The sequence below is a fragment of the Petromyzon marinus genome (assembly GCF_048934315.1).
Source record: "Petromyzon marinus isolate PM22_M1 ecotype Great Lakes invasive population chromosome 84 unlocalized genomic scaffold, UKy_Petmar_22M1.pri1.0 chr84_unloc.2, whole genome shotgun sequence".
Lineage (NCBI taxonomy): Eukaryota > Metazoa > Chordata > Hyperoartia > Petromyzontiformes > Petromyzontidae > Petromyzon > Petromyzon marinus.
The window spans coordinates 592,519-619,698 of NW_027422639.1; the positions used below are offsets into that span (position 1 = coordinate 592,519).

At 49.2% G+C, this 27,180-nt stretch overlaps 1 protein-coding gene across 2 annotated transcripts; it reads left to right on the forward strand.

Annotated features, from left to right (window-relative positions):
- Positions 1-1,375: 1,375 nt before the first annotated feature.
- LOC142908413 (derlin-2-like) lies at positions 1,376-27,180 on the forward strand. Of its 2 annotated transcripts, XM_076059108.1 has the most exons (7): positions 1,376-1,933; positions 5,410-5,475; positions 11,224-11,297; positions 14,241-14,334; positions 16,210-16,405; positions 22,283-22,373; positions 26,278-27,180. In XM_076059108.1, the coding sequence occupies exons 1-7, from the start codon at positions 1,841-1,843 to the stop codon at positions 26,450-26,452; spliced, it is 789 nt and encodes a 262-aa protein (XP_075915223.1). In that variant the 5' UTR covers positions 1,376-1,840; the 3' UTR covers positions 26,453-27,180. The 2 variants fall into 2 exon arrangements, with proteins under 2 accessions (XP_075915223.1, XP_075915222.1); XM_076059107.1 differs by lacking the exons at positions 1,376-1,933; positions 5,410-5,475; positions 11,224-11,297; positions 22,283-22,373; positions 26,278-27,180 and adding exons at positions 11,315-12,090; positions 22,184-22,276.

The window sequence follows — 27,180 nt, forward strand, 5'->3', positions numbered from 1 at the left end:
GTGAATGAATGAGTGAATTAATGACTGAGTGAATGATTGAATGAGTGAGTGAATTAATGACTGAGTGAATGATTGAATGAGTGAGTGAATGAATGAGTGAGTGAATTAATGAATGAGTGAACGAGTGAGTGAATGAGTGAGTGAATGAGTGAATGAATGATTGAGTGAATGAATGAGTGAATCATTTAACTGCAACGAGCTTCCGAGTCACCTCCACGTGGCCAACCGAGTTTTCTGTGACGACATAAAGGCTGTTCTAAGCGATCACGTGACGTCGAGCGGACCAATAAGGGCTGGCCACGACGTAATCGATATCTCCACCACGTGGCTTTGACGACGTCATCTTCCAGAAGCAGAAGATTGTTAAACGGATTTATGAACAGGGCACACCTCTGCTAGAAGCGGAGGAGATCTTCCGGAAGATCTCTACCCACCACTCCATCTTGCGGAAGCTGCTAAACGCGTGCCCTTATTCCGGAAGAAGCCTTCCTGCCCACCAATAAAACACAAACTCAAATATTGCTCAGCGTGGGGACTTGCGTCTTCCGGAAGACGTCTTCCGTATTCGGTAGACTCTCACGCCTTCTACCACTCTTCCGGAAGACGTCTTCCGTAATCGGTAGACCCGTCACCCATCTACAGATCTTCCGGAAGACATCTTCCGTAATCGGTAGATCCGTGGCCCCAGCTACTGATCTTCCGGAAGATATCTTCCGTATTCGGTAGATCTGTCGCCTATCTACTGATCTTCCGGAAGACGTCTCCCGTAATCGGGCGACCCGTCACCCCATCTACCGATCTTCCGGAAGACATCTTCCGTAATCGGTAGACCTGTTACGCCCGCTACCGATCTTCCGGAAGATGTCTACCGTAATCGGTAGACCCTTCACCCCATCTACCGATCATCCGGAAGAGACCTTTCGTAATCGGTAGACCCATCACCCTACTACTGATCTTCCGGAAGACATCTTCCGTATTCGGTAGTCCTGTCACCTATCTACCGATCGTCCGGAAGACATCTTCCGTAACCGATAGACCTGTTACGCCTGCTACCGATCTTCCGGAAGGTATCTTCCGTATTCGGTAGACATTTCACCCTATCAACCGATCTTCCGCAAGAGATCTTCCGTAATCGGTAGACCTGTTACGCCTGCTACCGATCTTCCGGAAGATATCTACCGTAATCGGTAGACCCATCACCCCACTACCGATCTTCCGGAAGACATCTTCCGTAATCGGTAGACCTGTTACGCCTGCTACCGATCTTCCAGAAGTTGTCTACCGTAATCGGTAGACCCGTCACCCTACTACCGATCTTCCGGAAGACATCTTCCGTAATCGGTAGACCTGTTACGCCTGCTACCGATCTTCCGGAAGATGTCTACCGTAATCGGTAGAGACGTTGCCAATAAAGCGGCCACGGCGCTTTGGGGAGAAGACGACGATCCGGGCACGGGGCCTCGCTGAGGAGGAGGAGTTGACAGTTGACAAGGCTCTGACAGCGTAACGGGGAGTGGTGGTGGTGGTTGTTGTCGTGGTGGTTGACGTGGTTGTTGTTGTAGTAGTGGTGGTTGTTGTAGTAGTGGTGGTGGTGTGGTGGTAGTTGTTGTTGTGGTTGTTGTGGTGGTGGTTGTTGTGGTGGTGGTTGTTGTGGTGTGGTTGTTGTAGTGGTGTGGTTGTTGTTGTGGTGTGGTTGTTGTGGTGGTGTGGTTGTAGTCGTTGTGGTTGTTGTGGTGGTTGTAGTAGTGGTGGTAGTTGTTGTGGTTGTTGTGGTGGTGGTAGTTGTTGTGGTTGTTGTTGTGGTAGTTGTTGTGGTGGTGGCTTCCCCTATCGCCACGCCATGGCCTTTCAGCCGCTGCAGCACGAATACCTCGTGATGCCTCCTGTCACCAGGGTTTACACCAGTGCCTGTGTCATCACTACAGCTGCCGTGGTGAATACTACATCACCACCACTATTACATCACTATCACTACTACATCACTACTACATCACTATTACATCACTACTACATCACCATCACTACTACATCACCATCACTACTACATCACTACTACATCACCATCACTACTACATCACTACTACATCACCATCACTACTACATCACCATCACTACTACATCACCATCACTACTACATCACCATCACTACTACATCACCATCACTACTACATCACTACTACACTACTACATCACCATCACTACTACATAACTACTACATCACTATTACATCACTGTTACATCACTACTACATCACCATCACTACTACATCACTATCACCATCACTACTACATCACCATCACTATTACATCACCATCACTACTACATCACTATCACCATCACTACTACATCACTATCACTACTACATCACTATCACCATCACTACTACTACATCACTATTACATCACTATTACATCACTGTTACATCACTACTACATCACCATCACTACTACATCACTACTACATCACTACTACATCACCATCACTACTACATCACTACTACATCACTACTACATCACCATCACTACTACGTCACTACTACATCACCATCACTACTACATCACCACCACTACTACATCACTACTACATCACTACTACATCACCATCACTACTACATCACCACCACTACTACATCACCATCACTACTACATCACTACTACACTACTACTACATCACTATTACATCACTACTACATCACCATCACTACTACATCACCATCACTACTACATCACTACTACATCACTACTACATCACTACTACATCACTACTATTACATCACTACTACATCACCATCACTACTACATCACTACTACATCACTACTACATCACTATTACATCACTATTACATCAGTACTACATCACTACTACATCACCATCACTATTACATCACTACTACATCACCATCACTACTACATCACCATCACTACTACATCACCATCACTACTACATCACCATCACTACTACATCACTACTACATCACCATCACTATTACATCACCATCACTACTACATCACTACTACATCACTACTACATCACCATCACTACTACATCACTACTACATCACCATCACTACTACATCACTACTACATCACTACTACATCACTATTACATCACTATTACATCAGTACTACATCACTACTACATCACCATCACTATTACATCACTACTACATCACCATCACTACTACATCACCATCACTACTACATCACTACTACATCACTACTACATCACCACCACTACTACATCACCATCACTACTACATCACCATCACTACTACATCATCATCACTACTACATCACCATCACTACTACATCACCATCACTACTACACTACTACTACATCACTATTACATCACTACTACATCACTATTACATCACTACTACATCACTACTACATCACCATCACTACTACATCACCATCACTACTACATCACTACTACCATCACTACTACATCACCATCACTACTACATCACTACTACATCACTACTACATCACCATCACTACTACATCACTACTACATCACTACTACATCACCATCACTACTACATCACTATTACATCACTATTACGTCACTACTACATCACTACTACATCACCATCACTACTACATCACTATTACATCACCATCACTATTACATCACTACTACATCACTATTACATCACTACTACATCACCATCACTATTACATCACCACCACTACTACATCACCATCACTACTACATCACTACTACATCACCACCACTAATACATCACCATCACTACTACATCACTACTACATCACTACTACATCACTATTACATCACTACTACACTACTACATCACTATTACATCACTATTACAACACCATCACTACTACATCACTACTACATCTCCATCACTACTACATCAATACTACATTACTATTACATCACTATCACTACTACATCACTATTACATCACTACTACATCACTATTACATCACTACTACACTACTACATCACTATTACATCACTATTACATCACCATCACTACTACATCACTACTACATCACTATTACATCACCATCACTACTACATCACCATCACTACTACATCACCATCACTACTACATCACTATTACATCACTACTACATCACTACTACATCACTATTACATCACTATTACATCACCATCACTATTACATCACTACTACATCACTACTACATCACTACTACATCACCTACACTACTACATCACCATCACTACTACATCACTACTACATCACCATCACTACTACATCACCATCACTACTACATCACCATCACTATTACATCACTACTACATCACCATCACTATTACATCACTACTACATCACTATTACATCACTACTACATCACTACTACATCACTACTACATCGCCATCACTACTACATCACCATCACTACTACATCACTACTACATCACTACTACATCATTATTACACTACTACATCACCATCACTACTACATCACCATCACTACTACATCACTACTACATCACTACTACATCACCATCACTACTACATCACCATCACTACTACATCACTACTACATCACTACTACATCACCATCACTACTACATCACCATCACTACTACATCACCATCACTACTACATCACCATCACTACTACATCACTATTACATCACCATCACTACTACATCACTACTACATCACTATTACATCACTATTACATCACCATCACTATTACATCACTACTACATCACTACTACATCACTATTACATCACCATCACTACTACATCACTATTACATCACCATCACTACTACATCACTATTACATCACCATCACTACTACATCACTATTACATCACCATCACTACTACATCACTATTACATCACCATCACTACTACATCACCATCACTACTACATCACTACTACATCACTATTACATCACTTACATCACTACTACCATCACTACTACATCACTACTACATCACTATCACCACCACCATCATCACTGTCACCACCACCATCATCACTGTCACCACCACCATCATCACTGTCACCACCACCATCATCACTATCACCACCACCATCATCACTATCACCACCACCATCATCACTATCACCACCACCATCATCACTATCACCACCACCACCATCATCACTGTCACCACCATCATCACTGTCACCACCATCATCACTATCACCACCATCATCACTGTCACCACCACCATCATCACTGTCACCACCACCATCACTGTCACCACCATCATCACTATCACCACCACTATCGCTCCCATCATCGCTACCATTACTAGTCCTGTGTGTGTGTGTCCTTGTGTGTGTGTGTCCTTGTGTGTGTGTGTCTGTGTGTGTGTCTGTGTGTGTGTCTCTGTGTGTGTGTGTGTCTGTGTGTGTGTGTCTGTGTGTGTGTGTCTGTGTGTGTGTGAGCAGCAGCTGGAGATCATAACCCCATTCCAGCTGTACTACAACCCAGACCTCATATTCAGGCACTTTCAGGTGAGTCGATTCATAAACTCACCACACAGAGACCCATAGACTCACCACACAGAGACCCACAGACTCACCACACAGAGACCCATAGACTCACCACACAGAGACCCACAGACTCACCACACAGAGACCCACAGACTCACCACACAGAAACCCACAGACTCACCACACAGAGACCCATAGACTCACCACACAGAGACCCACAGACTCACCACACAGAGACCCACAGACTCACCACACAGAAACCCACAGACTCACCACACAGAGACCCACAGACTCACCACACAGAGACCCATAGACTCACCACACAGAGACCCATAGACTCACCACACAGAGACCCACAGACTCACCACACAGAAACCCACAGACTCACCACACAGAGACCCACAGACTCACCACACAGAGACCCACAGACTCACCACACAGAGACCCACAGACTCACCACACAAAGACCCACAGACTCACCATACAGAAACCCACAGACTCACCACACAGAGACCCACAGACTCACCACACAGAGACCCACAGACTCACCACACAGAGACCCACAGACTCACCACACAGATAGCCACAGACTCACCACACAGAGACCCACAGACTCACCACACAAAGACCCACAGACTCACCACACAGAAACCCACAGACTCACCACACAGAGACCCACAGACTCACCACAGAGACCCACAGACTCACCACACAGAGACCCACAGACTCACCACACAGATACCCATAGACTCACCACACAGAGACCCACAGACTCACCACACAGAGACCCATAGACTCACCACACAGAGACCCACAGACTCACCACACAGAGACCCACAGACTCACCACACAGAGACCCACAGACTCACCACAGAGACCCACAGACTCACCACACAGAGACCCACAGACTCACCACACAGAAACCCACAGACTCACCACACAGAGACCCACAGACTCACCACACAGAGACCCACAGACTCACCACACAGAGACCCACAGACTCACCACACAAAGACCCACAGACTCACCATACAGAAACCCACAGACTCACCACACAGAGACCCACAGACTCACCACACAGAGACCCACAGACTCACCACACAGAGACCCACAGACTCACCACACAGATAGCCACAGACTCACCACACAGAGACCCACAGACTCACCACACAAAGACCCACAGACTCACCACACAGAAACCCACAGACTCACCACACAGAGACCCACAGACTCACCACAGAGACCCACAGACTCACCACATAGAGACCCACAGACTCACCACACAGAGACCCACAGACTCACCACACAGATACCCATAGACTCACCACACAGAGACCCACAGACTCACCACACAGAGACCCATAGACTCACCACACAGTGACCCACATACTCACCACACAGAGACCCACAGACTCTCCACAGAGACCCACAGACTCACCATACAGAGACCCACAGACTCACCACACAGAGACCCACAGACTCACCACACAGAGACCCACAGACTCACCACACAGAGACCCACAGACTCACCACACAGAGACCCACAGACTCACCACACAGAGACCCACAGACTCACAACACAGAGACCCACAGACTCACCACACAGATACCCATAGACTCACCACACAGAGACCCACAGACTCACCACACAAAGACCCACAGACTCACCACACAGAAACCCACAGACTCACCACACAGAGACCCACAGACTCACCACACAGAGACCCATAGACCCACCACACAGAGACCCACAGACTCACCACACAGAGACCCACAGACTCATCACACAGAGACCCACAGACTCACCACACAGAGACCCACAGACTCACCACACAGATACCCATAGACTCACCACACAGAGACCCACAGACTCACTACACAGAGACCCATAGACTCACCACACAGAGACCCACAGACTCACCACACAGAGACCCACAGACTCACCACACAGAGACCCACAGACTCACCACACAGAGACCCACAGACTCACCACACAGAGACCCACAGACTCACCACACAGAGACCCACAGACTCACCACACAGAGACCCACAGACTCACCACACAGAGACCCACAGACTCACCACACAGAGACCCACAGACTCACCACACAGAGACCCACAGACTCACCACACAGAGACCCACAGACTCACCACACAGAGACCGACAGACTCACCACACAGAGACCCACAGACTCACCACACAGAGACCCACAGACTCACCACACAGAGACCCACAGACTCACTACACAGAGACCCACAGACTCACCACACAGAGACCCACAGACTCACCACACAGAGACCCACAGACTCACCACACAGACACCCATAGACTCACCACACAGAGACCCACAGACTCATCACACAGAGACTCACAGACTCACCACACAGAGACCCATAGACTCACCACACAGAGACCCATAGACTCATCACACAGAGACCCATAGACTCACCACACAGAGACCCATAGACTCACCACACAGAGACTCATAGACTCACCACACAGAGACCCATAGACTCACCACACATAGACCCACAGACTCACCACACAGAGACCCACAGACTCACCACACAGAGACTCAACACGCAGAGACCCATAGACTCACTACACAGAGACCCATAGACTCACCACACATAGACCCACAGACTCACCCACAGAGACCCACAGACTCACCACACAGAGACCCACAGACTCACCACACAGAGACCCACAGACTCACCACACAAAGACCCACAGACTCACCCACAGAGACCCACAGACTCACCACACAGAGACCCATAGACTCACCATGACTGGGTTCACGGTGTGTGTGTGTGTCTGTGTGTGTGTGTCTGTGTGTGTGTTTTACTGTGTCTGTCTGTGTGTCTGTCTGTGTGTGTGTTTCTGCGTGCGTGTCTGTGTGTGTGTGTGTGTGTCTGTGTGTGTCTGTGTGTGTGTGACATCATAACAACAGTCTGGACCACTGGACGGGTTCCACAGGATTGGAAGGATTCCCTGGTGGTCCCCCTTTTTAAGAAGGGGGACCGCACAGACTGTAACAACTACAGGGGCATCTCACTCCTCAGTGTGCCAGGAAAGGTCCTGGCAAGGATTATTCAACATCGCCTTGCCAGGCACGCTGAGGAGAGGCTTGCGGAGCCCCAATGCGGTTTCAGGAAAGGGCGGTCCTGCACAGATGCCATTTTTTCTGTCAGTCTGCTACAGCAGAGGTGTAGGGAATTCCAACAAGACCTACATCTCTGCTTTATTGACCTGGTCAAGGCCTATGATACCATCAGTAGGCCTGGGCTCTGGGTTGTTCTTCGTGCTTTTGGAGTACCTGACCCTCTGCTCACGATCATTAAGGACCTTCATGATGGTGAGCGGGCCCGGGTAAAACTACGTGGCCGGGAGTCAGAGCCATTCCCTGTACACCTTGGGGTGCGACAGGGATGTCCTCTGGCTCCCACATTATTTAACATCTATTTTGACCACGTAGTTCGTGAAGCCTTCAATAGCTGTACCGGGGGAATCTCCATATAGTACAGATATAATGGGAGGCTGATCGATGCCCGGGTGCGGTCAAGGGATGGCTCTCTATTGCTCAACCATGTTATGTATGCTGATGATTTGGTAATAGCTGCACATTCGGAGGAGGAGTTGGAGACGCTGCTGCTGAGACTGGAGCGTGCCACTAAGAGGTGGGGCCTTACCATCAGCCCCACCAAAACTAAGCACCTGCCTGGGTATTTTGTACCATCGGACACTCCACCCCCACAACTCCCAATTGGTGATGGGGCAGTTGTGGAGAGAGTGGAGAGTTTCCCATACCTGGGCAGTGTGCTTATGACTGGCTCCAGTTTAACAGCAGAGGTCTCACTCCGAATCAGTCGAGCGGCAATATCTTTTCATCGGTTGCGTAACGCTGTGTGGAAGCTACCTGGTCTGTCGCTCCGCACTAAGCTTCAGGTCTTCTCGGCCACGGTCATTCCCTCCCTTCTCTACACTTGCGAAACGTGGACCCCCCTAATGGAACATCTTCGCCGGTTAGAAACATTTAGGCTTGCCTGCCTACGATCCATCCTGGGTTTAACCAGACTGGATTGTGTGAGGAGCTCAAAAATCCTTGAAAGATCTGGGCAAGGTCCCATCGGTGAGCTCCTCCGGCGGGGAAGGCTGCGATGGCTGGGTCATGTAGCCCGCATGCCCAGCCACCGCATGCCGAAACAGCTTTTGTTCGGCCGGATTGAGGGGGCTAAGCGGGCGCGGCACGGGCTATAGAAGAGATGGAGTGATGTGGTACAGGAGGACGTGGAGTTGAGTGGACTTGCCAATGACTGGTACCAGCGGTGTCAAGATCGGCCTCTGTGGAGGAGGCTCGTGAAGGACGCTACTGGGCAGTTGGAGGCAGTCGCCCTCCAACAACAACGGAGGGCGGAGGAGCGACGCTCAGAACAACGAGCGGAGCGCCGGGTGGCTGAAGCACAGCAGGTTGGCACAGTAGGGGGCACAGGTGGTGCACCAGCCAGTCATCTCAGTCAGTCGACCCGTGGCACCTGGGTCTGCCCCGTGACCTCCTGCCAGCAGGCGTTCGACACTTCACCTGGCCTCAGGGTGCACATGGCCTGGCACAAGCGTCGTGGTGATGTCACCGCCACTTAGTGGCGAATGGCGTTTGTTGTTGTTGTCCTAGTGTGTGTGTCTGAGAGTGAGTCTGTGTGTGTGTGTCTGTGTGTGTGTGTATCTGTGTGTGACTGTGTGTGTGTGACTGTGTGTGTGTCTGTGTGTGTGTGTCTGTGTGTGTGTGTGTCTGTGTGTGTGTGTCTGTGTGTGTGTGTCTGTGTGTGACTGTGTGTGTGTGTGTGTCTGTGTGTGTGTGTGACTGTGTGTGTCTGTGTGTCTGTGTCTGTGTGTGTGTGTCTGTGTGTCTGTGTGTGTGTCTGTGTCTGTGTGTGTGTGTGTCTGAGAGTGAGTCTGTGTGTGTGTGTCTGTGTGTGACTGTGTGTGTGACTGTGTGTGTGTGTCTGTGTGTGACTGTGTGTGTGACTGTGTGTGTGTCTGTGTGTGTGTGTCTGTGTGTGTGTGTCTGTGTGTGTGTGTCTGTGTGTGTGTGTCTGTGTGTCTGTGTGTGACTGTGTGTGTGACTGTGTGTGTGACTGTGTGTGTGACTGTGTGTGTGTGACTGTGTGTGACTGTGTGTGTGACTGTGTGTGTGACTGTGTGTGACTGTGTGTGACTGTGTGTGTGACTGTGTGTGTGACTGTGTGTGTGACTGTGTGTGTGACTGTGTGTGTGACTGTGTGTGTGACTGTGTGTGTGACTGTGTGTGTGTCTGTGTGTGACTGTGTGTGTGACTGTGTGTGTGTCTGTGTGTGTGTGACTGTGTGTGTGTGACTGTGTGTGTGACTGTGTGACTGTGTGTGTGTGTGTGACTGTGTGTGTGACTGTGTGTGACTGTGTGTGTGACTGTGTGTGTGTGACTGTGTGTGTGTGACTGTGTGTGTGACTGTGTGTGTGTCTGTGTGTGTGTCTGTGTGTGTGACTGTGTGTGTGTCTGTGTGTGTGACTGTGTGTGACTGTGACTGTGTGACTGTGTGTGACTGTGTGTGACTGTGTGTGTGACTGTGTGTGTGTCTGTGTGTGACTGTGTGTGTGTGACTGTGTGTGTGTGTGACTGTGTGTGTGTCTGTGTGTGTGACTGTGTGTGACTGTGTGTGTGTGACTGTGTGTGTGTGACTGTGTGTGTGTCTGTGTGTGTGACTGTGTGTGTGTCTGTGTGTCTTTGTGTGCAGGTCTGGAGGTTGATCACCAATTTTCTTTTCTTTGGACCGGTGGGATTCAACTTCCTCTTCAACATGGTCTTCCTGTATCCTACATCAACATCATTAACAACATAATCATTAACAACATCATCATCAACATCATCATCATGGTCTTCCTGTATCCTACATCAACATCATCAGCATCATCATCATCATCAACATGGTCTTCCTGTATCCTACATCATCAGCATCATCATCATGGTCTTCCTGTATCCTTCATCAGCATCATCATCAACATCATGGTCTTCCTGTATCCTTCATCAGCATCATCATCAACATCATGGTCTTCCTGTATCCTACATCATCAACATCATCATCAACATGGTCTTCCTGTATCCTACATCATCAACATCATCAACATCATCATCATCAACATGGTCTTCCTGTATCCTACATCATCATCAGCATCAACATCATCAACATCATAATCATCAACATGGTCTTCCTGTATCCTACATCATCATCAGCATCATCATCATCAACATGGTCTTCCTGTATCCTACATCATCATCAACATGGTCTTCCTGTATCCTACATCAACATCATCATCAGCATCAACATCATCAACATCATCATCAACATGGTCTTCCTGTATCCTACATCATCATCAGCATCATCATCAACATGGTCTCCCTGTATCCTACATCATCATCAGCATCATCATCATCAACATGGTCTTCCTGTATCCTACATCAACATCATCATCATCAACATGGTCTTCCTGTATCCTACATCAACATCATCATCATCAACATGGTCTTCCTGTATCCTACATCAACATCATCATCATCAACATGGTCTTCCTGTATCCTACATCATCATCAACATGGTCTTCCTGTATCCTACATCATCATCAGCATCATCATCATCATCAGCAGCATCTTTAACATGGTCTTCCTGTATCCTACATCATCAACATCAGCATCATCATCAGGAGCAGCAGCATCATCATCATCAACATCATCAACATCATCATCATGGTCATCCTGTATCCTACATCATCATCAACATCATCAACAGCATCAACATCATCATCCTTAACAACATCATCATTAACATCATCATCAACATCATCATCATCATCAACATCATCAACATCATCATGGTCTTCCTGTATCCTACATCATCATCATCATTAACATCATCAACATCATCAACATCATCAACAACATCATCATCATCAACATCATCAACATCAGCAGCATCATCATCAGCAGCAGCATCAACATCAACATCATCAACATCATCATCAACATTATCATCAACATCATCAGCAGCATCATCAACATCATAAACAACATCATCATCAACATCATCAACATCATCATCAACATCATCATCAGCATCATCAGCAGCAGCATCATCAGCCTCAGCATCATCATCAGCAGCATCATCAGCAGCATCAGCAGCATCATCAGCAGCAGCATCATCAGCCACATCATCAACAGCATCATCAACAGCATCAGCAGCAGCAGCATCATCAACAGCATCATCAACAGAATCATCATCAACATCAACATCATTAACATCATCATCAGCAGCATCATCATCAACAACATCATCATCAGCAGCATCATCATCAACATCATCAACATCATCATCATCAACATCATCAACATCGTCATCAATGGCATCGTCATCAGCAGCATCATCAGCAGCATCGTCATCATCAACATCATCATCAACATCATCAATCATCATCATCAGCCTCATCGTGAGTGATCATGCATGAGTCGGTGGGGGTTGTTGTGGTGGTGGTTGTTGTGGTTGTTGTTGACTTAACGTTGCCATAGTTACCGCTACTGCCGCATGCTGGAGGAGGGGTCGTGGTGGTTGTTATTGTGATTGTTGTTGTTGTGGTTGTTGTTGTTGTGGTTGTTGTTGTTGTTGACTTTACGTTGCCATAGTTACCGCTACTGCCGCATGCTGGAGGAGGGGTTGTGGTGGTTGTTGTTGTGATTGTTGTTGTGGTTGTGGTTGTTGTGGTTGTTGTTGTTGTGGTTGTTGTTGTGGTTGTTGTTGTGGTTGTTGTTGACTTAACGTTGCCATAGTTACCGCTACTGCCGCATGTTGGAGGAGGGGTCGTGGTGGTGGTTGTTGTGGTTGTTGTTGTGGTGGTTGTTGTGGTTGTTGTTGTTGTGGCTGTTGTTGTTGTTGACTTGATGTTGCCATAGTTACCGCTACTGCCGGATGTTGGAGGAGGGGTTGTTGTGGTTGTGGTGGCTGTTGTTGTTGTGGTTGTTGTTGTGGTTGTTGTTGTTGTGGTTGTTGTTGTTGTTGTGGTTGTTGTTGACTTGACGTTGCCATAGTTACCGCTACTGCCGGATGCTGGAGGAGGGGTTGTGGTGGTTGTTGTTGTGGTTGTTGTTGTTGTGGCTATTGTTGTGGTTGTTGTTGTGGTTGTTGTTGTGGTTGTTGTTGTTGACTTAACGTTGCCATAGTTACCGCTACTGCCGCATGTTGGAGGAGGGGTCGTGGTGGTGGTTGTTGTGGTTGTTGTTGTGGTGGTTGTTGTTGTTGTTGTGGCTGTTGTTGTTGTTGACTTGACGTTGCCATAGTTACCGCTACTGCCGGATGTTGGAGGAGGTGTTGTTGTGGTTGTGGTGGCTGTTGTTGTTGTGGTTGTTGTTGTGGTTGTTGTGGTTGTTGTTGTGGTTGTTGTTGTTGTGGCTGTTGTTGTGGTTGTTGTTGACTTGACGTTGCCATAGTTACCGCTACTGCCGGATGTTGGAGGAGTGGTTGTTGTGGTTGTGGTGGCTGTTGTTGTTGTGGTTGTTGTTGTGGTTGTTGTTGTGGTTGTTGTTGTTGTGGCTGTTGTTGTGGTTGTTGTTGACTTAACGTTGCCATAGTTACCGCTACTGCCGGATGTTGGAGGAGGGGTTGTTGTGGTTGTTGTTGTTGTGGTTGTTGTTGTTGTTGTGGTTGTTGTTGTGGTTGTTGTTGTTGTGGCTGTTGTTGTGGTTGTTGTTGACTTAACGTTGCCATAGTTACCGCTACTGCCGGATGTTGGAGGAGGGGTCGTTCCGTGGACGGACGGCCGACTTTGTCTTCATGTTCCTGTTCGGCGGCCTGCTCATGAGCGTATCCTCTCTTACATATAATACACTACACTATATATACTACACTATACACTACACTATATACTACTATACACTACACTATATACACACTACTATATATACTATATACTACTATACACACTACTATATACACTACTAAACTACTGCTCATGAGCGTATCCTCTTTTACATATAATACACTACACTATATATACTACACTATACACTACACTATATACTATATACTACTATACACTACACTATATACACACTACTATATATACTATATACTACTATACACACTACTATATACACTACTATACTACTGCTCATGAGCATATCCTCTTTTACATATAATACACTACACTATATATACTACACTATACACTACACTATATACTACTATACACTACACTATATACACACTACTATATATACTATATACTACTATACACACTACTATATACACTACTAAACTACTGCTCATGAGCGTATCCTCTTTTACATATAATACACTACACTATATATACTACACTATATACTACTATACACTACACTATATACACACTACTATATATACTATATACTACTATACACACTACTATATACACTACTAAACTACTGCTCATGAGCGTATCCTCTTTTACATATAATACTATACTATATATACTACACTATACACTACACTATATATACTATATACTACTATACACTACACTATATACACTACTATACTACTGCTCATGAGCGTATCCTCTCTTACATATAATACTATTATATACACTACTATACTACTACACTATACACTATTACACTATACACTACTACACTATACACTACTACACTATACACTACTACACTATACACTACTACACTATACACTACTATACTATACACTACTACACTATACACTACTACACTATACACTACTACACTATACACTACTACACTATACACTACTACACTATACACTACTACACTATACACTACTACACTATACACTACTACACTATACACTACTACACTATACACTACTACACTATACACTACTACACTATACACTACTACACTATTACACTACTACACTATTACACTACTACACTATTACACTACTACACTATACACTACTACACTATACACTACTACACTATACACTACTACACTATACACTACTACACTATACACTACTACACTATACACTACTACACTATACACTACTACACTATACACTACTACACTATACACTACTACACTATACACTACTACACTATACACTACTACACTATACACTACTACACTATACACTACTACACTATACACTACTACACTATACACTACTACACTATACACTACTACACTATACACTACTACACTATACACTACTACACTATACACTACTACACTATACACTACTACACTATACACTACTACACTATACACTACTACACTATACACTACTACACTATACACTACTACACTATACACTACTACACTATACACTACTACACTATACACTACTACACTATACACTACTACACTATACACTACTACACTATACACTACTACACTATACACTACTACACTATACACTACTACACTATACACTACTACACTATACACTACTACACTATACACTACTACACTATACACTACTACACTATACACTACTACACTATTACACTACTACACTATTACACTACTACACTATACACTACTACACTATACACTACACACACCACACACACACACACACACTCACCACATTACACACAACACACACACACCACACACCACACACACCACACACACCACACCACACAATCACCACGTTGTCTAAACCTTGACAATCCATCCCCACGTTGGTCACACACCACACACACCACACACCACGACACAGCTGTGCGGCCTGTGTGTGAACCTCGTGTTCCTGGGCCAGGCGTTCACCATCATGCTGGTGTATGTGTGGAGCCGACGGAACCCTTACGTGCGGATGAACTTCTTCGGCCTTCTCAACTTCCAGGCGCCCTTCCTGCCGTGGGTGCTCATGGGATTCTCCCTCCTGCTGGGGAACTCCGTCATTGTGGACCTGCTCGGTACATGTGGGACACCAGCAGGGCATTGTGGGGGTGGAGGAGGTGGTGTTGTTGTGATGGTGGTGGTGTTGTGATGGTGGTGTTGTGAGGGTGGCGTTGTGATGGTGGTGTTGTGGTGGTGGTGTTGTGAGGGTGGTGTTGTGTTGGTGGTGTTGTGGTGGTGGTGTTGTGGGGGTGGTGTTGTGATGGTGGTGGTATTGTGATGGTGGTGTTGTGATGGTGGTGTTGTGATGGTGGTGTTGTGATGGTGGTGTTGTTGTGATGGTGGTGTTGTGATGGTGGTGTTGTGATGGTGGTGTTGTGATGGTGTTGTTGTGATGGTGGTGGTGTTGTGATGGTGGTGTTGTGAGGGTGGCGTTGTGGTGGTGGTGTTGTGGTGGTGGTGTTGTGAGGGTGGTGTTGTGATGGTGGTGTTGTGATGGTGGTGTTGTGATGGTGGTGTTGTTGTGATGGTGGTGTTGGTGTTGTTGTGATGGTGGTGTTGTGTTGGTGGTGTTGTGGTGGTGGTGTTGTGGGGGTGGTGTTGTGATGGTGGTGGTATTGTGATGGTGGTGTTGTGATGGTGGTGTTGTGATGGTGGTGTTGTGATGGTGGTGTTGCTGTGATGGTGGTGTTGTGATGGTGGTGTTGTGATGGTGGTGTTGTTGTGATGGTGGTGGTGTTGTGATGGTGGTGTTGTGAGGGTGGCGTTGTGATGGTGGTGTTGTGGTGGTGGTGTTGTGAGGGTGGTGTTGTGATGGTGGTGTTGTGATGGTGGTGTTGTGATGGTGGTGTTGTTGTGATGGTGGTGTTGGTGTTGTTGTGATGGTGGTTTTGTGTTGGTGGTGTTGTGGTGGTGGTGTTGTGGGAGTGGTGTTGTGATGGTGGTGGTATTGTGATGGTGGTGTTGTGATGGTGGTGTTGTGATGGTGGTGTTGTGATGGTGGTGTTGTGAGCGTGGTATTGTGAGGGTGGTGTTGTGATGGTGGTGTTGTGTTGGTGGTGTTGTGGGGGTGGTGTTGTGAGGGTGGTGTTGTGATGGTGGTGTTCTGGGGATGGTGTTGTGATGGTGGTGTTGTGATGGTGGTGTTGTGAGGGTGGTGTTGTGATGGTGGTGTTGTGAGCGTGGTATTGTGAGGGTGGTGTTGTGATGGTGGTATTGTGATGGTGGTGTTGTGATGGTGGTGTTGTGGTGGTGGTGTTGTGGTGGTGGTGTTGTGATGGTGGTGTTGTGATGGTGGTATTGTGATGGTGGTGTTGTGGTGGTGGTGTTGTGAGGGTGGTGTTGTGATGGTGGTGTTGTGATGGTGGTGTTGTGAGCGTGGTGTTGTGATGGTGGTGTTGTGATGGTGGTGTTGTGTTGGTGGTGTTGTGATGGTGGTGTTGTGATGGTGGTGTTGTGTTGGTGGTGTTGTGAGGGTGGTATTGTGAGGGAGGTGTTGTGACGGTGGTGTTGTGAGGGAGGTGTTGTGATGGTGGTATTGTGAGGGTGGTGTTGTGGGCGTGGTATTGTGATGGTGGTGTTGTGATGGTGGTGTTGTGATGGTGGTGTTGTGATGGTGGTGTTGTGATGGTGGTGTTGTGTTGGTGGTGTTGTGGGGGTGGTGTTGTGAGGGTGGTGTTGTGATGGTGGTGTTCTGGGGATGGTGTTGTGATGGTGGTATTGTGATGGTGGTGTTGTGAGGGTGGTGTTGTGATGGTGGTGTTGTGAGCGTGGTATTGTGAGGGTGGTGTTGTGATGGTGGTATTGTGATGGTGGTGTTGTGATGGTGGTGTTGTGGTGGTGGTGTTGTGAGGGTGGTGTTGTGATGGTGGTGTTGTGATGGTGGTGTTGTGAGCGTGGTGTTGTGAGCGTGGTGTTGTGATGGTGGTGTTGTGATGGTGGTGTTGTGTTGGTGGTGTTGTGATGGTGGTGTTGTGAGGGTGGTGTTGTGATGGTGGTGTTGTGATGGTGGTGTTGTGTTGGTGGTGTTGTGAGGGTGGTGTTGTGATGGTGGTGTTGTGATGGTGGTATTGTGATGGTGGTGTTGTGATGGTGGTGTTGTGATGGTGGTGTTGTGTTGGTGGTGTTGTGAGGGTGGTGTTGTGTTGGTGGTGTTGTGATGGTGGTGTTGTGAGGGTGGTATTGTGAGGGAGGTGTTGTGACGGTGGTGTTGTGAGGGAGGTGTTGTGATGGTGGTATTGTGAGGGTGGTGTTGTGGGCGTGGTATTGTGAGCGTGGTGTTGTGATGGTGGTGTTGTGATGGTGGTGTTGTGATGGTGGTATTGTGAGCGTGGTATTGTGATGGTGGTGTTGTGAGGATGGTATTGTGAGGGTGGTGTTGTGAGCGTGGTATTGTGATGGTAGTGTTGTGAGGGTGGTATTGTGAGCGTGCTATTGTGATGGTGGTATTGTGATGGTGGTGTTGTGAGGGAGGTGTTGTGATGGTGGTGTTGTGAGGGAGGTGTTGTGATGGTGGTGTTGTGATGGTGGTGTTGTGTTGGTGGTGTTGTGATGGTGGTGTTGTGATGGTGGTGTTGTGAGGGTGGTATTGTGAGGGAGGTGTTGTGACGGTGGTGTTGTGAGGGAGGTGTTGTGATGGTGGTATTGTGAGGGTGGTGTTGTGGGCGTGGTATTGTGATGGTGGTGTTGTGATGGTGGTGTTGTGATGGTGGTGTTGTGATGGTGGTGTTGTGATGGTGGTGTTGTGTTGGTGGTGTTGTGGGGGTGGTGTTGTGAGGGTGGTGTTGTGATGGTGGTGTTCTGGGGATGGTGTTGTGATGGTGGTATTGTGATGGTGGTGTTGTGAGGGTGGTGTTGTGATGGTGGTGTTGTGAGCGTGGTATTGTGAGGGTGGTGTTGTGATGGTGGTATTGTGATGGTGGTGTTGTGATGGTGGTGTTGTGGTGGTGGTGTTGTGAGGGTGGTGTTGTGATGGTGGTGTTGTGATGGTGGTGTTGTGAGCGTGGTGTTGTGAGCGTGGTGTTGTGATGGTGGTGTTGTGATGGTGGTGTTGTGTTGGTGGTGTTGTGATGGTGGTGTTGTGAGGGTGGTGTTGTGATGGTGGTGTTGTGATGGTGGTGTTGTGAGGGTGGTGTTGTGATGGTGGTGTTGTGATGGTGGTATTGTGATGGTGGTGTTGTGATGGTGGTGTTGTGATGGTGGTGTTGTGTTGGTGGTGTTGTGAGGGTGGTGTTGTGTTGGTGGTGTTGTGATGGTGGTGTTGTGAGGGTGGTATTGTGAGGGAGGTGTTGTGACGGTGGTGTTGTGAGGGAGGTGTTGTGATGGTGGTATTGTGAGGGTGGTGTTGTGGGCGTGGTATTGTGAGCGTGGTGTTGTGATGGTGGTGTTGTGATGGTGGTGTTGTGATGGTGGTATTGTGAGCGTGGTATTGTGATGGTGGTGTTGTGAGGGTGGTATTGTGAGGGTGGTGTTGTGAGCGTGGTATTGTGATGGTGGTGTTGTGAGGGTGGTATTGTGAGCGTGCTATTGTGATGGTGGTATTGTGATGGTGGTGTTGTGAGGGAGGTGTTGTGATGGTGGTGTTGTGAGGGAGGTGTTGTGATGGTGGTGTTGTGATGGTGGTATTGTGAGCGTGGTATTGTGATGGTGGTGTTGTGAGGGTGGTATTGTGAGCGTGCTATTGTGATGGTGGTATTGTGATGGTGGTGTTGTGAGAGTGGTGTTGTGATAGTGGTGTTGTGATGGTGGTATTGTGATGGTGGTATTGTGATGGTGGTGTTGTGATGGTGGTATTGTGATGGTGGTGTTGTGATGGTGGTGTTGTGATGGTGGTATTGTGATGGTGGTATTGTGAGGGTGGTGTTGTGATGGTGGTATTGTGAGGGTGGTGTTGTGGGCGTGGTATTGTGATGGTGGTGTTGTGATGGTGGTATTGTGATGGTGGTGTTGTGATGGTGGTGTTGTGATGGTGGTATTGTGGGTGTGGTATTGTGATGGTGGTGTTGTGATGGTGGTGTTGTGATGGTGGTGTTGTGATGGTGGTATTGTGAGGGTGGTGTTGTGGGCGTGGTATTGTGATGGTGGTGTTGTGATGGTGGTGTTGTGTTGGTGGTGTTGTGGTGGTGGTGTTGTGATGGTGGTGTTGTGATGGTGGTGTTGTTGTGATGGTGGTGTTGTGGGGGTGGTGTTGTGAGGGTGGTGTTGTGATGGTGGTATTGTGATGGTGGTGTTGTGATGGTGGTGTTGTGATGGTGGTGTTGTGATGGTGGTGTTGTGATGGTGGTGTTGTGATGGTGGTGTTGTGATGGTGGTGTTGTGAGGGTGGTATTGTGAGCGTGGTGTTGTGATGGTGGTGTTGTGATGGTGGTGTTGTGATGGTGGTATTGTGAGCGTGGTGTTGTGAGGGTGGTATTGTGAGGGTGGTGTTGTGAGCGTGGTATTGTGATGGTGGTGTTGTGAGGGTGGTATTGTGAGCGTGCTATTGTGATGGTGGTATTGTGATGGTGGTGTTGTGAGAGTGGTGTTGTGATAGTGGTGTTGTGATGGTGGTATTGTGATGGTGGTATTGTGATGGTGGTGTTGTGATGGTGGTATTGTGATGGTGGTGTTGTGATGGTGGTATTGTGATGGTGGAATTGTGGGTGTGGTATTGTGAGGGTGGTGTTGTGGGCGTGGTATTGTGATGGTGGTGTTGTGATGGTGGTATTGTGATGGTGGTGTTGTGATGGTGGTGTTGTGATGGTGGTATTGTGATGGTGGTATTGTGGGTGTGGTATTGTGATGGTGGTGTTGTGATGGTGGTGTTGTGATGGTGGTGTTGTGATGGTGGTATTGTGAGGGTGGTGTTGTGGGCGTGGTATTGTGATGGTGGTGTTGTGATGGTGGTGTTGTGTTGGTGGTGTTGTGGTGGTGGTGTTGTGATGGTGGTGTTGTGATGGTGGTGTTGTTGTGATGGTGGTGTTGTGGGGGTGGTGTTGTGAGGGTGGTGTTGTGATGGTGGTATTGTGATGGTGGTGTTGTGATGGTGGTGTTGTGATGGTGGTGTTGTGATGGTGGTGTTGTGATGGTGGTGTTGTGATGGTGGTATTGTGAGGGTGGTGTTGTGGGCGTGGTATTGTGAGCGTGGTGTTGTGATGGTGGTGTTGTGATGGTGGTATTGTGAGCGTGGTATTGTGATGGTGGTGTTGTGAGGGTGGTGTTGTGAGCGTGGTATTGTGATGGTGGTGTTGTGAGGGTGGTATTGTGAGCGTGCTATTGTGATGGTGGTATTGTGATGGTGGTGTTGTGAGAGTGGTGTTGTGATAGTGGTGTTGTGATGGTGGTATTGTGATGGTGGTATTGTGATGGTGGTGTTGTGATGGTGGTATTGTGATGGTGGTGTTGTGATGGTGGTATTGTGATGGTGGAATTGTGGGTGTGGTATTGTGATGGTGGTGTTGTGATGGTGGTGTTGTGATGGTGGTATTGTGATGGTGGTATTGTGAGGGTGGTGTTTTGATGGTGGTATTGTGAGGGTGGTGTTGTGGGCGTGGTATTGTGATGGTGGTGTTGTGATGGTGGTATTGTGATGGTGGTGTTGTGATGGTGGTGTTGTGATGGTGGTATTGTGATGGTGGTATTGTGGGTGTGGTATTGTGATGGTGGTGTTGTGATGGTGGTGTTGTGATGGTGGTATTGTGAGGGTGGTGTTGTGGGCGTGGTATTGTGATGGTGGTATTGTGATGGTGGTGTTGTGATGGTGGTGTTGTGTGATGGTGTGACACGCGTGTTACGTGTTACATGTGTGTAGGTGTAGCGGTGGGTCACGTGTTACGTGTGTGTGACACACGTGTTACATGTGTGTTACATGTGTGTAGGTATAGCGGTGGGTCACGTGTTACACGTGTTACATGTGTGTAGGTGTAGCGGTGGGTCACGTGTTACGTGTGTGTGACACGCGTGTTACATGTGTGTAGGTATAGCGGTGGGTCACGTGTACTACTTCTTGGAGGACGTCTTCCCCACGCAGCCCGGAGGGACTCGCCTCCTCAAGACACCGCACCTCCTGTGAGACGCGGCAGAGACACACACACACAGAGACACACACACAGAGACACACACACACAGACACACACACACACAGTCACACACACACAGTCACACACACAGACACACAGACAGAGACACACATACAGTCACACACACACACAGTCACACACACACACAGTCACACACACACAGACACACACACACAGGCACACACAGAAACACACAGAGACACACACACACATAGACACACACAGAGACACACACACACACAGACACACACACACAGACACACACACACAGACACACAGACACACACACACAGAGACACACACAGAGACACACACACACACAGACACACACACACAGACACACACACACAGACACACACACACAGAGACACACACACAGACACACACACACACACAGACACACACACACAGACACACAGACACACACACACAGAGACACACACACAGACACACACACACACAGACACGCACACACAGACACACAGACTGACACATACAGACACACACAGAGACACACACAGACACACACACACACAGACACACACAGACACAACAACAACAACCGCCATTCGCCACTAAGTGGCGGTGACGTCACCACGACGCTTGTGCCAGGCTATGTGCACCGTGAGGCCACGTGAAGTGTCGAACGCCCGCTGGCAGGAGGTCACTGGGCAGACCCAGGTGCCACGGGTCGACTGACTGAGATGACTGGCTGATGCACCACCTGTGCCCCCTACTGTGCCAACCTGCTGTGCTTTAGCCACCCGGCGCTCCGCTCGTTGTTCTGAGCGTCGCTCCTCCGCCCTCCGTTGTTGTTGGAGGGCGATTGCCTCCAATTGCCCAGTAGCGTCCTTCACGAGCCTCCTCCACAGAGGCCGATCTTGACACCGCTGGTACCAGTCATCGGCAAGTCCACTCAGCTCCACGTCCTCCTGTACCACATCACTCCATCTCTTCTCTAGCCCGTGCCGCGCCCATTTAGCCCCCTCAATCCGGCCGAACAAAAGCTGTTTCGGCATGCGGTGGCTGGGCATGCGGGCTACATGACCCATCCATCGCAGCCTTGCCCACAACTGCCCTATCACCGATTGGGAGTTGTGGGGGTGGAGTGTCCGATGGTACAAAATACCCAGGCAGGTGCTTAGTTTTGGTGGGGCTGATGGTAAGGCCCCACCTCTTAGTGGCACGCTCCAGTCTCAGCAACAGCATCTCCAACTCCTCCTCTGAATGAGCAGCTATTACCAAATCATCTGCATACATAACGTGGTTGAGCAATAGGGAGCTATCCCTTGACCGCACCCGGGCATCGATCAGCCTCCCATTATATCTGTACCATTTGGAGATTCCCCCGGTACAGCTATTGAAGGCTTCACGAACTACGTGGTCAAAATAGATGTTAAATAATGTGGGAGCCAGAGGACATCCCTGTCGCACCCCAAGGTGTACAGGGAATGGCTCTGACTCCCGGCCACGTAGTTTTACCCGGGCCCGCTCACCATCATGAAGGTCCTTAATGATCGTGAGCAGAGGGTCAGGTACTCCAAAAGCACGAAGAACAACCCAGTGCCCAGGCCTACTGATGGTATCATAGGCCTTGACCAGGTCAATAAAGCAGAGATGTAGGTCTTGTTGGAATTCCCTACACCTCTGCTGTAGCAGACGGACAGAAAATATGGCATCTGTGCAGGACCGCCCTTTCCTGAAACCGCATTGGGGCTCCACAAGCCTCTCCTCAGCGTGCCTGGCAAGGCGATGTTGAATAATCCTTGCCAGGACCTTTCCCGGCACACTGAGGAGTGAGATGCCCCTGTAGTTGTTACAGTCTGTGCGGTCCCCCTTCTTTAAGAGGGGGACCACCAGGGCATCCTTCCAATCCTGCGGAACCCGTCCAGTGGTCCAGACTGTTGTTATGATGTCATATAGGGCAGTCTGTGCACAAACGCCACCCTCCCTCAGCATTTCGCTTGGGAGATCATCTCTGCCCGCTGCCTTTCCTGGTCTCAGACTCCGGATCGCCTTTAGTACTTCCTCAACAGATGGCACCTCAGCCAGCCACTCACAGGGGGTGACTTCTTCCAATATTTGAGGCACCGCAGCCTCAGCAGGGTCATCCCCACTTTGTGCCACGATGTTTTCCTGGCTGAGGGATTTCCCCTCCCCCAGGACCTCACAGAAATGCTCAGCAAATCTGCAAACCTGTTCCTGGGGGTCGGAGATTGGATCACCGTTTTTTCGCCTAATGATGATAATAGGTGTGGCGCTGCAGGTTACTTTTTTTATGGAGTTAAAGAGAGATTTGTGATCACGGGCCACTGAGGCAGACTCCATCTCCTCAGCAACCTGCGACCACCACCCATCCTTGCAGCGCCTCACGGCTCTCCGAACCTCCGAGCGAAGGCTGCGGTAAGCCTCCTCATTCTTTGACGTGGGATTCTGTAGCCGATGACAGTGGGCCTGTCGCTTTTTCTCAACCATCCTGAACACCTCTGTCAGCCAGGGTCTCTGGGGAGGTCTGGACCGCGTACCCACAGCAGCCATTGCAGCTGCATGAGTCACAGTCCTAAACCTCGCCCGTTTACCCTCGACATCAGGAGGAGTCGGGGACGATGCCAATCCCAGCCGCAAGCGATGATGAAATTCTCGCTTGCAACTTTCATCAGATAACTGAGACCAGGCCACTTTAGGTTGGAATGGGGTCCTGGGTGTACACCCACCACCGGAGTGGAAGAATGGCAGATCAGCTCCACGGTAGGTCCTGGTGTCAAGGACATGGGCTCGCATCTGCTGGTCCGTCACTATGTAGTCCAGCAGATGTTCTTGCTTGGACCCGGCATGCATCCATGATGTTGTGTGGATGCGCCGATGCCGGAACAGCGTGTTGGTAATTACAAGCCCATGGGCTGCACAAAAATCTAGCAGCCTCCTACCGTTGTTATTGAGCTGATCTGGCCCATGCCCTCCAAGCACTCCGGACCAGGTGCCAGCATCAAGACCAACTCCGGCATTGAAGTCACCCAACATGATGACTCTATCCCGAGGGGCCACTTTAGCCAGCACCTGTGACAGGAGGTCATAGAAGGCATCTGACTCATCGGCTTTGCCTGCATCCCTCCACAGATGTTCATCTTCGGTGGGGGCATAAGTAACCACGACCACCATTCCTCGCCTCCGGTTGATGGGAAGGCGAGCTCAAAGTAGCCTGGGGCTTACAGCTTCCCACACCTCACCGCCACGCTCCCACGCCCCCTTCATTCTTTTGTTCAAAAGAAGAGCCACACCCTGTTGTTTGGCAGTCTGCTGCCCCGAGTAGAGGACTGTCCACACCTCTCGGTGGCAGGAGCCAGAACCGGTCCACCGGACCTCCTGAATGCCACATAGATCCAGGCGGTACTGGTCCAGCTCCCGACAGAGGAGTGGCAGCCTCTCCTCCGCAGTGAGCGTTCGAACATTCCACGTGGCCACCCGTAGTGGTTTTTCGTTGTTTCTGGAGGAGCCCCGAGGGTAGAGATTCAATCCCCTGGCTCCGCCAATTGGGGTTTGGCCAGGAGACGTCATAGACGCCTGGCCCCCCGGGGCCTCCGGCACAAGCTTATTAGTTACATATTTCAGTTTAACTCGCGGTTTAGTGGTAATTAATTGAAGGTGGAGGGGTTACCAGCCCCTCGCACCCGTCCAGAGCCCCCGTGTAGCCCCTGTGGTGGACACAGACGCCATGAGGGGAGGAGCCAATCAAAATTGGCACCTCCCCCCACAGCACTGTCCACGACAGAGTTGCCCGTCCGAGAGATGCATGGAAATGATGCATAGAGATTTACCCCCTCTCACCCCATCTCTCCCCCCTCTCACCCCCTCCCCTACCCCCCCCTCTCACCCCCCTCCCCTACCCCCCCCAGGCACCTGCTGTTTGACCCCCCTGAGGAGGAGCCGGACTACACCCCCCTACCGGAGGACGCGCCGGGGGGGTACCGCTGGGGCGGGGGGGGGGCGGCGGCACAGCGCCCCCCCCCCGCAGGGGCGCCCAATGGGGGAGGGCGGCCAGGCGACGGGGAGGAGAACGGCGGGGCCTAGGCCTCGCCTAGCGAGGCCTAGGCCCCGCTAGGCCTCGCCTAGCGGGGCTAAGGCCTCGCCTAGTGGGGCTAAAGGCCTCGCCTAGCTGGGCTAGGCCTCGCCTAGCGGGGCTAAGGCCTCACCTAGTGGAGCCTAGGCCTCGCCTAGCTGGGCCAAGGCCTCGCCTAGCGGGGCCTAGGCCTCGCCTAGCGGGGCCTAGGCCTCGCCTAGCGGGGCCTAGGCCTCGCCTAGCGGGGCCTAGGCCTCGCCTAGCGGGGCCAAGGCCTCGCCTAGCGGGGCCAAGGCCTCGCCTAGCGGGGCCAAGGCTTCGCCTAGCGGGGCCAAGGCCTCGCCTAGCGGGGTCAAGGCCTCGCCTAGCGGGGCCTAGGCCTCGCCTAGCGGGGTCAAGGCCTCGCCTAGCGGGGTCAAGGCCTCGCCTAGCGGGGTCAAGGCCTCGCCTAGCGGGGCTAGGCCTCGCCTAGCAGGGGCATAGGCCCCACTAGGCCTCGCCTAGCGGGGCTAAGACCTCGCCTAGTGGGCCTAGGCCTTGCCTAGCGGGGCCTAGGCCTCGCCTAGCGGGGCCAAGGGGCCTCTCGCAGACACGGCGACAGACAGCGACATCTTAACATCGTCAACAACAACAACATCACCGTCAACAACATCTACATTGTCAACAATATCAACATTAACAACATCGTCAACAACGACAACAACATGAACACCATCAGCATTGACAACAACATCAACAC

Bases quoted from the DNA above. Each gene is read 5' to 3' on its own strand.
- LOC142908413 (XM_076059107.1), top strand. From the start codon at position 11,414: ATGGTCTTCCTGTATCCTACATCATCAGCATCATCATCATGGTCTTCC. The intron at 12,091-14,240 runs GTATCCTACATC...ACGTTGCCATAG, and splicing joins ATCATCAACATGGTCTTCCT to TTACCGCTACTGCCGGATGT. The intron at 14,335-16,209 runs GTATCCTCTCTT...ACCACGACACAG, and splicing joins TCGGCGGCCTGCTCATGAGC to CTGTGCGGCCTGTGTGTGAA.